General features: G+C 36.3%; 1 protein-coding gene across 6 annotated transcripts in view; it reads left to right on the plus strand.

Annotated features, from left to right (window-relative positions):
- The window catches only part of armc8 (armadillo repeat containing 8), a 91011-nt gene that overhangs the window by 37004 nt on the left and 41104 nt on the right, over nucleotides 1-12903 (plus strand). For all 6 annotated transcript variants that reach the window (XM_080198474.1, XM_080198472.1, XM_080198471.1 and 3 more), the window contains 2 exons: nucleotides 75-275; nucleotides 1101-1196. In XM_080198474.1, coding sequence (XP_080054600.1) covers nucleotides 75-275; nucleotides 1101-1196 — 297 coding nt within the window. The remainder of the gene's footprint in view (nucleotides 1-74; nucleotides 276-1100; nucleotides 1197-12903) is intronic.

Raw genomic sequence — 12903 nt, forward strand, 5'->3', positions numbered from 1 at the left:
TCCCAAGAATTTTCACTGATTTGTATGTATTGCAAATATCCTGGTTAACCTCAGCAAAACCTTTCTCTGTTTAGACACTCCCATGCCTTGTTAGGATGTGCAGTAAAGAGAGGCTGCTGGAGGAACGGGTGGAAGGTGCTGAAACCTTGGCATATCTGATAGAACCTGATGTCGAGTTGCAGAGGATTGCCAGCATCACAGATCATCTTATTGCGATGCTCGCTGACTACTTTAAGTATCCAAGTTCTGTCAGTGCAATCACAGATATCAAAAGAGTAAGTTTCTTAACTTGACTCGGGGATTTTCACAGTAACTTTAATAAACTTTTGTAAATTTATTAACGTTTTCAGTAATGTTCAGTATAATGAAGTAGATAAATAGTTGCAGTATTAATCTTGATGAGATCCATAATAAAGCCAGCCGTGTTCATGATTTTAATCTAAACAATTGCACAGTAGTAAATTTAGTGTCCCCTAGCATTTCATAGTTCTATTGCTTTTGTGTTACTCTTACTAACAAAGATCAGCCACAGAGCAGTGACCTGCAATTTAATTGTTCCCCTGCTGCCTTCAAATTAGCATCACATCAGTGGGATATAGACATTGGGTTTTTTCCACTATCTCCAGGAGATGGAGCCCTCACTTCAAAAAAAAATCTACCCCTTAGTTATTATTGATAACCTTCAATGAATCTTCAGCAAAAACAGCTGTTTGAATTACTTGTGCCTTGCAGAGATAGAACATAATATTTTAGTGTTACACTCCAAAGCTGGCGTTTATCTACTGCAATTAATGCACTATTGTTACGTGCAATGTCAGCGAAAGATCTGATTTTGCCAGTAGTGTTTAGTCTTATTGTAGCTTGATTTCGAAGTTTAAATTGGAAATCTTTTATTTATGATGGTCCTCTTAAGGCAGTTATTAAAAATGGATAATTGCTCAAGAATTGTTTGATATTTTAAAAATAATTTTAATGCAGGGATGCAATAATATTGTTTGAATATTAATTCAGTTTTGTGTCCTGCTATCTGTTTTATTGATTGATTTATTGCAACTGCTACAAAAGTACTTCAATTTTTTGTCTTTCCTAATATTCTTCAGCTTGACCACGACCTCAAACATGCTCATGAACTTCGCCAAGCTGCATTCAAGTTGTATGCCTCCCTTGGAGCAAATGACGAAGACATCCGGAAGAAGGTGAGTCTGGGAGAGGGGCGTCCCCCGGTCCTGGCAACCAACAGGCAGGGAGTGACGTCAACCTGAGAACAAGGTGAAGAGAATTAACAGTGACTTTACGAAAGAGCATAATCAGATCTGAAGAATGAATGGGATTGACACTCATTTGTCTAGAGAAATGAGTTGTGACGTGTTCATGTTGGAATGACAAGTACTGGTGTTTCCTGTGTTGAACCTGCACCGGATCCTTAAATTACATTCTTTGCATGAGTTCGTAACAGTAGTAACAAAATAAGCACTGTGAAGTGTAGTGTATAGTACTGACTCACATAATGCAGTAGTACTGTAATGCCAGTTATATAAATGCTTGCCTACCTATCTGCTGCAAACCGGAAGTACTCAGCTTCTGTTTCTGTATCACTTTTAATTTGTGGCCTGCTGATGTGTTCATTTGTGTTGCTGATGTGCAAGTTTAATTGTAAATAAAGCTTTGTGCAATGACATTGCTGGTAGCTTGTTTTCTGAATCTACAGTAAAGCAAAACACTGTTTCCAGATAACTTGAATAATGGCATTTAAAATGTAGTTGAATTTTTAATCTGTACACAGTGAGTGATAAGCCCAGAATGGCATCTTACCGTATCTCAAATAAGGGAGAACCGTGTTGTGATGCACATGTACCCATCAAGACTGAGAGCCACTAATGCTGGAAAATATGCATGCTTCCATATTGTCTGGAAATGTGATTGAAATGCCAACTTAAGAGTGTCCTTTTCCTGCAACAATGTGGTGTAATCAGTCTCATTTATTTCCTGTATTCTTTGTGAGCAAGATTGTCAAATTTAACAAAGTAATGCTGTGGACTTTGAAAACAGTCTGCTCACGTTAATTTCCCCCTCCAGCAGTTGTCATCTCTGATTTAGAGTGAGGTCCTAGTATCTCACTGATTTGTTTAAAATCATTTCAGTTTTTTTTTAAATTTCAGGTTCAAAATACAGGAAATGGCATTTTGACCTTTTTTGTTCGCAAATTGCAACTTTGCAATCATCAGTTTCTAACAAAAATGAGTTGCCTACAGGAATAATAAATTAGGATGAGCAAATCGTAGATATATCAGAATCGGATCTTGGAGGTGAACAGACCTAATGCTAAACATGTAGACCCCCAATCTGTTGTTCTGTGAGCCTCCATTGTGCTTTTTCTGTGCTGGTTATGTTTGGTACAGAGAGAGTAATATTTAAGTATTGGTCAGGGCACCTGAAATGCCTTATTTACATAAAATGACTTTCATTGTGAGCAGTTACTATAAGTGTGTTTTTCAGCACCTTTGGGCAGAATTTGAGGATGCTTAAATTAATTGAGAGGTGGGTGGGAGAAAGTGAAGAACATCCTTTTAAACAATTTTGGGATTAGAAAGCACCTACTGCACTAGAGGCTTTTGTGCAGTTATAGTGAAATCATTGTTATACCATGGTTCTTTTTTGTAATATTGGTGTAAAAGTATTTTAAGTTAACTTAATTAACTCAAATTATAGACTCAATGCTCAGGAAAAGACTCTTTGCCCCACTTGCGCTGGCTATACGTCTCCAGGTCTTGCTGTTCCTACATCCACTTTCAAATTTTACTATTGTTATATTGTCACCTCATTTGTCCTGCTAAAGTGAATTATTTCACACTTCTGTGTTAATTTTTAAAAATACTTGTTCATGGAATGTGAGCATTGCTAGCTAGGCCAGCATTTGTTGCCCATTGTTAATTGCCCTTAAGAAGGTGATGGTGAGCCACTTTCTTGAACGTTGCAATCCTTATGGTGTGAATGCACTTAGTGGGGAGCTCAAAGTTTTTGACCCAGTTACAGTGAAGAAATATGCTGATATGGTTCTGTCAAGGTGATGTATGGATTGGAGGAAATCTTGTAAGTAGTGGTGATTGTATGCATTTGCTTCACTTGTGTTATGTGGTGGAAGTTGCGAGTTTGAAAGGTGCTGTCAGAGGAGCTTTGGTGAGTCATTGCAGTGTATATCTTGTCTATGGCACACACTCCTGCAACTGTGTGCCAATATTGCTGGGAGTGAATGTTTTAAGGTGGTGGCTGGGTCAAGCGGGTTGCTTTGTCCTGGGTAGTGTCAAGTTCTTTGAGTGTTGCTGGAGCTGCGCTTCTCTATTCCATCACACTCTTGACTTATGTCTTATAGATGGTGAACAGTGGGAAGTTGAGGTGAGTTGCATTTGCCCAGTTCACCAGCCTGTGTTCTCCAGACAATTGCCCTCACCTGCTTTTATGCCATTTGCAAGCTTTGAAATTTTGTCCCATACAAATCCCAATTTCAGGGTATTAATATATATCTAAAGGAGCAGAGACCCCAACATCAACCCCTGGGAGAGACAACCGCATACTTCCCTTTACTCTGATAAAACAACTGTTGACCACTATTCTTGGTTTTCTATCCTTTAGCAATTTTGAATCATCACTGTGTCTTCAATCACACAAACGTTTGCTAACAAGTCTATTACTTGTCTATTGCAAGACCCTCGTCAAAAAACTCAATTGTGTTAGTCAAACGCATTCTGCAATTAACACCTGTGCTGGCTATCATTGGTTAACCCATATTTTTCCAAATGGCAAATAATTTTGTCCTGGATTAATGTTTTGTAAAGTTGTATCATCACTGATGCTCAGCTGACTGGCTTGGTAATGGTCGGATTTCTCTCTCCCTTGTTCCATCCTTGTTGAAACATTTCAAGAACTACAATCCTCTGACACCCCTTCCGTATCCATTAGAGGATTGGGAGATTGTGGCCAGAATCACTACCCACATTTCCCTCAGCAACCTAGGATGCATCTCCTCGGGACCAGGTGATTTTTGAATTTTGAAAAGTAATCTTTTTATCCTTATCTATGCAATTTCTCTACTACCTTTTGCTGGGCATTGACAGCATCTGCTCTTTAGTGGAGAAACTGCAACCTGATTATTATGTCAGCCATGCTTCTGCCTCTACCAGAAGATCTCCATTTTGGTCCTCACATATGGCTATCCTCTAAGTATCTGCTTATGCAAGACATTTGGCTTTCTTTTTGTTATCTACTAATCTATTCTCAAGTGCACATTTTGCCCTCTTATTTCCTTTTATAGTTCTTTCCCCCCCCCACATACAATTTGTGTTCAACTTGCCTATCTACTGAATTATAAATGTGCCATTTATCTTAACCCTCTATCCAGTTTCATTTTTAGCTCTATATCTAGAGTTATCTGGGGGCTTCATCTTTGAAGCATCTTTTTTTTCTCCCTAGTGGGGATGTGTGTAGTCTGTACCTGCACCTGAACTAAGCCCTCTTTGAAGGCCTCCTGTCGTAATTTAGTTGCTGGTCTTTGATTCGCTGCACCAAGGTTAAATACCTTTTTAGCTGATTGAAATGACTTGTCCTTCTGTTTGGCATTTTGATTACCCCCCAAAAATTAAATGTAATACTGTTTCCTCACATCTGATTATCAAAGAAACTTTGACCGCCTGTATTAAATCTCTTTCTCCGTAACCATTTCTGCTCGGAGGAAAACAATCCCACCTTCTGTCCTCTTTCCACATAAATGAATTCTCTCGTTCCTGGTGTTATTCTAATAAATATCAGACCCTACTCCAAGTCATTTGACATCCTTCCAAAAGCGTGGTGCCCATCTTTGACTTTCCCTAAATATTCATCAATTATTGGTTAAGTTCTGGGAAATAATTTTCACTGGCCCAATTTTTACAATGTCATTTTTAGCATGTTATTACAGGAAAATCTTGTTGCCATGATGGATTTTATATCAGCTGACAAAAAAAGTTGGTGAATATTCTACATTTTTGTGATGTGAATTTAATCAACTTCTTAATATGTAAGTACGTTTCAGAATTATTGCACAGAAATAAAGTTCAAATGCTGCACTTCATAGAGCTTGAGGCAGTTTTAAAGAAATATATATGAATGAGAGATTTACAAATGAAGACCGTATTCCTATATGATTTGAGAATATTGAAATGGGACTTAAATATACCCACCTCTGCAGCATGTAAATATATTTTAGAACACTTTTTCACCTTTTCCTTGTGCCTGTATTGTTAATTAACAACAATGTCATTGACCTCCATAGTTCACACTAATGTCCCTTTTGCTACAGTGGGACAGTGAATAAAATTATCTTTTGCAAATTGTATTAATGTAACAAGACAAATTATATTTATATATGGGCACTGACTTACATCTGCATAAATGGGAACCAAACCAAATCAATTCAAGGTTCACTTATTATCCTACGCCGTCTTAATCCATTCATTATTCATTTATAAATGATACGCAGGTGCTCTGCTGCTTATGCTATTGACTGGGAAGTTGAGTTGTCTAATGGTTACTGCTACTTTAATTCCACCTTCCTCACAAGACAATTTCATTAAAATTTAAGATATACCCATTCTACCTTCACGTACTTGCATATTGCTGTCCAATTAGAAAACACTAGCGTTACTGATCATCAATAGCTTTGGCTTACGGTCTTGCTGCCCATGCATTGAGCTTTATTTGTAAGGCCACTGAAAGAATATTGATTTTAAAAAAGGTACGCCTGAAATTTCGCAACAAAAAGACAGTAGGAATTCATATTGCATTCTGCATATTATGAAGGTCTGTCACTTAACAATATACAAAACATTTACAATCCATAACAAAAGGTCTTGGGCATAATCCTTGAAAAGTACATGCGTATAACACATGCAAAACCTTGAAAGCAAGAGTTTTCACACTCTTGTGCGTACTTGTATGCTTGAGAATCTCTGCCGTCTCCTACCCATGGCCTGTGCAGTTACACAACATTAAAATGAGGTCTGTCCTTTGGCTCGGATATATTTATGCATGAATCATCAACGTGGGACTTCGCACATGTCTGTTAATTCATGCATAACTATCGATTGCATTACTTGACGTACAGAATCAATCCACGGCAGGTTGACGTTATAATTCTGGGATATTAAAAGAATTAACTGGCACACAGTGCCTAGAATTTTTGGCTATTGAAATAAGGCTTGTTGTTAAGGTCAACATAAATTCATTCAGTTCAAAATGATTTGTTTCCACATCTGATTAATTTTAACTAAGAACTGCCACAGGATCCTTTATCTTGAGCTTGTTCAGAGTTGCTGCCAACCTATCGGTTTGTTTTTGATTTATCTTTGCAGTTAGAAAATGAATAGATGTCGTTTTCCAGGGCATTGGTCAGATACTTTCTGCATGAAGTCACCTTTTACATCAGGAGTTCTTTTGAATTCTTCCCACCCTTGCTGAAAATGCTTAGTGAGTGTTTTCATTGAGTCCTAGGCCAAATATCAGACGTGACGTAATGCTGGATTTTAATCAATTGCAGTATGAGTAAATGGGAATATTTTTAGCTTGGTAGTGAAATCCTGCAGTGGTCTGACATTTTTCCCATTCCAAAGTTGCTTTCTGGTTTTGAAATAATGCTTTGGTGTTTATCTTTTTGCTCAATGTGTTCTTTTGTACTATCATAGTCATTACTTTTATTCCTTCAAATAGATAGTTAACCTTCATTTTTGCAGTGCTGTAAATTCAAAGGAATCCCTTGTTTGGATCTCTTTTTGTATTTGCAAGCTAAGCTGACAGAGCCTTTTAACAGCTTCAGGTTGGACTGTTATTTAGTATATTCAAAATAATAGCAATCAAAAAACTTTGGAGCTCCTTTGTTTTGCTGGGAAAAGGTCTCATATTTGGAAGAATTGTCCTCTTTTGGTAATTTTATGATTTCTTGAAGATTTGTAACCCATCTCATTTTTTAGTAGTGATATTCAGAATAATTGTTCTTCATCAATGTACTTTATTTGATGCTTCAGCAAAAAGCAATTTCAACAACAATTTTAAAATGCTTTACCTGTTTGAGATTTCAATAGCACAGTGAGTTATTAGACTTGTGTGTGTAGAAATTATTTCATGGTGCAATAGTCTTTGAGGTTGTGGTTAAGGTGCATTGTTGGAGCACAGTAGTTGAAAGCCATGCGCTGTACCTCCCTATGTTGTACATGGCTGAGTACATCATGCTAAATACTGTTAGAAGTAAAACAAAAGTGTTCTATTCTCCAGCCAGCACCAACATCCTTCACCTTTGATACAAAAAGATTCCCCACAAAAATGGAATACTCACAATTTCAAAAATAGATTGAGAATTCAGAAGAACATGTTTAATTTTGATGTTGATATCCTTGTACAGAAAACTTAACTCGGGAGTTAAAGAATCAGTTGAAAGTAGGTTGTTGATGCTCAGTTAGTAACTACCATGCCAACTGTTTCCAGCTTAGTTTACAAAAACACATTCTCCTGTGGCTTCCTATGTTCAGTACAAGTCAAAGCAACAGAAAAATACCAATGCCCTTACAAAAATTGATGCCTTAACTATGAAAGTTAGCGGTATTGCCACAAACATTAGGATTTTAACCATTGTTTAATTAGTGATATGATAAAGTGGGAGATGCTGAACGGTTGAACTGATGACTAATATTGCTGCTGGTTACTGCTGTCATTTTAAAGGTTTAAAATGCAAATCTATTTTTCCCTCATGGAATTCTGTTGTAAATTTATATTCTTTAAGTTTAAAAAATAAGTACCTTTAGCACATTGTAGATTGGGTCCATTACAACAGATGTTCTTATGTTCTGCTATTGACAATGAATGAGTGAGTATTTGTTCACTTTTTTATGACAGCTGTAGATTTAGTTATTTTGTTTTATTTCTAATAACCTGATAGTTTTATGATGAAGGTGTGAATCATAAATTCTCTACTGTAGCAACATATTTCAAGATTTTCTTTTATAGTAAGTACTTCTGTTTGCAAAAGACAAATGACCTAGGGTTATCCTCAGCAATCCAATTATTAGATAACTTTCAAGCTCCTTCTATGTATTTTGAACTGTCAGCTTAGAATAAACTGACAAATTATTATAAAATGGCATTTCATCCCATTTAGAGGCTGCCATCATTACATTGATAAACTGCAAATTATAGAAAAATTATCTCCATCATATCAACTAACAGACTTGATTTTGTAATGAGACTTCTAAGATCAATCCTGTGGTAAGATAATATCATAAGAGCAAAGTCAATACAGTTCATGACTTGTTGAGCATTTAGGTTTTTAACAAATTATAAACTGATTATAGAGTACCATGTCATCAGGGGTATTGAAAAATTGATTATGGTAATTCATAACTTAAGATGTTCATTATTTCCAGTAATGTTAAAGCAGTCATGAAACCATAAATTTTATCATGTGTTTTATATATATATAAAATGCAGCTTGGAATGTCTTTCTCTCTGTGCAGAATTAACATTGCTTGAAAATGCATTTGTCAAGTTGTGGGAAAGCTATGACTTTCTTGTTGGTATGGCAGTCCAAATTTTGCAGCCTGCCATCTCTCATAACCACCAAAATTGAGACAATTGTCCTCATCTGTCAGCTTTAGCTAAATCCTACAAATGCTTCTTAAAAGTTATGTAGGGGTTTTTGCATTTAACTATGTATCTGTTTTCCTTTTAGTATCTTTAGTTTCATTTACAAACCCTGAGGAAAATTAGTTGCTGTAAGCTGAGCTGTATGAAGGTGAAGTTAACAGCTCCATTGATAATTCATCTCCTTCATACCATTGCCAGTAATAGCATCTGGCCAAAAGCCTTGCTTTCATCTGTAGATAGTGTTTTAAAAAATATATGAAATGTTTCAATGAGATTCTTTTTAATCATATGCTCATTTTACTCAAGCGCTGCTAATGGTGTTAAAAATCAAACTTTAGGAAAACTATATAAAAACTTAAAAAATCATTGAATACTGTAATATGTATATGTTCAGCCATCATAATGTTACAATGAACTAGCCATTCCAATTATCCTTCACCAGCTCCTTAAATAACTATAATAGAATGGCTAATTCATAATGGCCCATTCTAAAGTAGTATCACCATGTTTAATTGCTGATTGATTAGTGGGAATATGGTAGTAATGGCTTGTTAATTTGATGGTTACAACTTTGTCAGATTTGTTACTTGGTAGCAGTTTCAGCTATGGCTCAGAAGACTCCGTGTTCCAGTCTTATTCTGGTATTTGAGTCCATAATCTAAGATGACACCCAAATCAAGTCTAGTGCTGGATGGTGGTGACTTCTTGGGTGAGACGTTAGACCAAGATGTTCTGTTGATGTTAAAGGTTGGCTTTGTCAGAGATCCTGGGTACCAGCAACCTTGGGCACTCTTAGTCAACTTGAGTACGAACAGCGCTAGATACCATGCATAATCCAAGACAAGGCCTCTAATGGCTTCCAAACTATGAAACTTCAATCTGAGCATTTTAACTTGCACAGCTTTCATTATTCAAAAAGTCCATGCCTACCTCGGGTGCCGTTTATTATACTTTGCTATGTGCAGAATGGCTTTTATGTTTGCCAATGTAGCACTGTTTTTCAAGGGAATTCAGCGGTAAATACACTTCAAGGGAATTCAGTCTGGGATATGATCAAGTGTAATATAAAAGCAAGTATTTTTATTGGGAGGTTAAGGATTTTGTTAAAAGTATACTGTGGTATTAACTCTCAGGATGCCTCCATCCTGGTTCTGCAAATGGCAGTTATTTGGATTGAAGGAACTCTATTCCCATTTTATTTTTATTAAATGCAGTTTCTTGCAAGAATGGCATCCTTATAAGACCATTTCATTTTTCATCAATGCTGAAGTTATAGAACAAATCCTGATTTAGGAGCAAATCAGAGTGAAATGTCTTGAAGGAAACTAAGCACTGGAGTTTTGTCTGGCCTAGCTTTTGATATATTATAACTGTTGCTGAAAGTCTGTATAGTATAAATGCAGCCAAAGGAAAGCAAGATTTTCAGAGAATCCAATGTTCTTACAGCTCTCTTGCGATATACCAGCTATTGCGCAGAAGAGGCAAATCTTACACCGGCATGCCAGCCATAAGCTGTGGGGACTGTATGTTCTGTCCTACTGCAAAATGTTTTGAGAGAATTTTAAATAACATGCACAAGTTGCACTTTCATTTAAAGAAATGTAATTCTGTCCATGTCTATAGTAAATTAAGATGCATCAACCTAAGTTGCTTATATTTAGATCTTTTTGCTTCAGGGCACAGGAGTATTCAGATTCAAGTTACCACTGTCTTTCTCTTTTGCTATCCCCTACAATCCAACCCTCCATTTCAGTTCTTAACCTAGATGTTTCTTCATAGAGCGAGTCTGATTTTTAGGGATTGCCTTGAAGAAGCAGAGATTTCTTGCCAGTTTGCTTGGCTAGAAAATTGAGAAGAGGGTTTCAACAGCATTCTTGTGCTGTTATCATCAGTCTTCAGCATGGGTTCAGCACTATTAGCCTCTGTTATCATTGTTTTCATTTCTTTGAACTCCATGTTATGATTACAAGTTGACTGTTGAAGGGTGCAATTTAATGTTGAGATTAAAAATAGAAATTTGTACCTGCTGGAGTTCTGAAATTAAAACCAAGAAGAAACTATAAATACACAGCAGGTCTGAGGCATTTGAAAGGAAGTGTATTTGGTGAGCAGATTTTCCTTAAGTCTGCTCTCGAAGAACTTTGGTGAAAGTAAAGAGTGCTATGAGCAATGTGCATCATTCCTTGTCTCAGTATTATTGTTGAATGCCTTCAGGAAAGTATCTATAAATCTTCAGATGCAGGACAAACCGGTTCTTGAACTTGAATTTCACTATAAGAACTTAACAGGAGTTTGATGTATGAATGAGGATTTGTACTTGGTTGGGTTTGTCTGACTAATTTTAATACGTTGGAATAATTTTAATACATATTTAATTAAAGTTGTGGTTTGGCAATTTTCTTCCTTTTACTGTTATCCGTTTATGTAATATCTTTAACAAAAGAGCAATGTACCTGAAATGAATTTCTGTATGAGTTTCCTTTATAGATAATAAAGTGAAATTGAATTTGAATTGAAAAGATGGTTTAACTGTTCAAATATAGATTAGAACCATTGGCATATCTTTCCCCTTTATGGTTGCTGACAAGACCTGTTATGTATTTACCATATTTCTGTTTATGATATTCAGACAAAGTTCACAGCAACCCAAAGGTTTTATACTTGGGATTATCTAATACGAATAGCTGTTCATTCCAACTACAGTTCAGGCCTATGTGAGGCAATAGTAGCTGAGGAAGGAACTGTGTCAAAATAACAGCAGCATTGATGCGTGGTGCTGGTTCTAAGACTCCCTAATGTCACAGCAAGTTAACTAATTGTATAGTTGTCAATTTTAAGTAACCATTAGCTAAGAAACCCTTCAGCTCGAAAAGTTGACTAAGAATTAAAAATACAAATTGAAATGGGATTTGTTTCATCTTCTAATGTAAATCTGAATTTCTGAGTTAATGCAGATGTATATTTCCAGAGACAACCTTAGGGATATGAGTGTTCAAAACTGTACACGTGTACATGGATGTTTTATTTAAAGAAAATCTGTTTCCAGTATACTATACTAGTTGAGTTGAGACTGATTATTTCACCATGATTTTCTATAAGTTTGTTTATTATTTTAGAGAGATTTTCAGGACCAACTAATTTCCTGAAGAAAGGTATAATTGCTCCTTCCCTAGCAGAATTGTAATATATTGAAAAGTGGAATTTGCATTATTATTGCTGTACAAAATTTAATTTAATATCTCAGTTTATGACTTTGGGTTTGACTACAGTGATAAAAAATTGACATTAGGGAGATTTGTGAGAACAGATGCCATATTGCTTTGCTAAAATGCTGTTTTCCTTCAGGACAAAAAAGGTTGTGTTAATCAAATAATAGAAGTGCAGTAATGTATTTTCAGTGATTATGCCACAGTTATTTCACCTCTTCTATATGTACCAATTAATAATATTTTCATAAAATGTCCACTATAAAGATCAGGTTTAAATTTCAGTCTGTTTCATCTAAGAACAGGCTGTGTAGTTTTTCCACGTACTGCTCGAGATTCAAAATTATACACTGTGCTTGACCTAAGATTAAAACTAAGGAATGAATGCATCAGAATGCAATGTAGTACATGGTGTGCAAATTTAAGAAGAAAAAAGTCAGGATGAAAGAGGACTTTGCTTCCTTTGGGAATCCTTAAGAGGGCACAGTAGCCTTGTGGAATGTGGTTACTAGCCTTGTGGCTAGTGACCCGAATGTTATGAGGTTAAATGACATAATGATAGATTGAATTCACTGGCTTGCTGGGCTAGCATCAGGAAAAAAAATGACAGTGAAAGCTGCCAAGTTGTTGTAAAAGCCCAGTGGCTCACTCATGTCCTTCAAGGGTAGGGGCTTCTTACCTCTACCTGATCCATTCTGAAAATGACTCCAGTCCCGCACTGTGTAGAGTCATAAGGCCCTCAAGGGGCAATAAATACTGTCATGTTACTGTTGATTGCATTCCAATAACTAATAAAAAAAAAGTCGACATCTGATGCATGTTTTGATTTGGGGTCGGGGGGATGGCGAGGGACAGGATGGAGCAAAAGAGATGTTTTAGAAAAATTGCTTTTGAAAGCTGATTTCCAAAAGAACTGTGTTGTGAGGCTGGATACAAGTGTCTCAGACTCTCGGGTGATGGCCTACCTTGGAAATGGCATCCCTGATTGGGTGGCTGCACGTTGCCAGGTAAAATCTATAAAATATAATTTTCT

Source organism: Carcharhinus amblyrhynchos, chromosome 11 (genome assembly GCF_965287045.1).
Source record: "Carcharhinus amblyrhynchos chromosome 11, sCarAmb.v2.hapA, whole genome shotgun sequence".
NCBI lineage: Eukaryota > Metazoa > Chordata > Chondrichthyes > Carcharhiniformes > Carcharhinidae > Carcharhinus > Carcharhinus amblyrhynchos.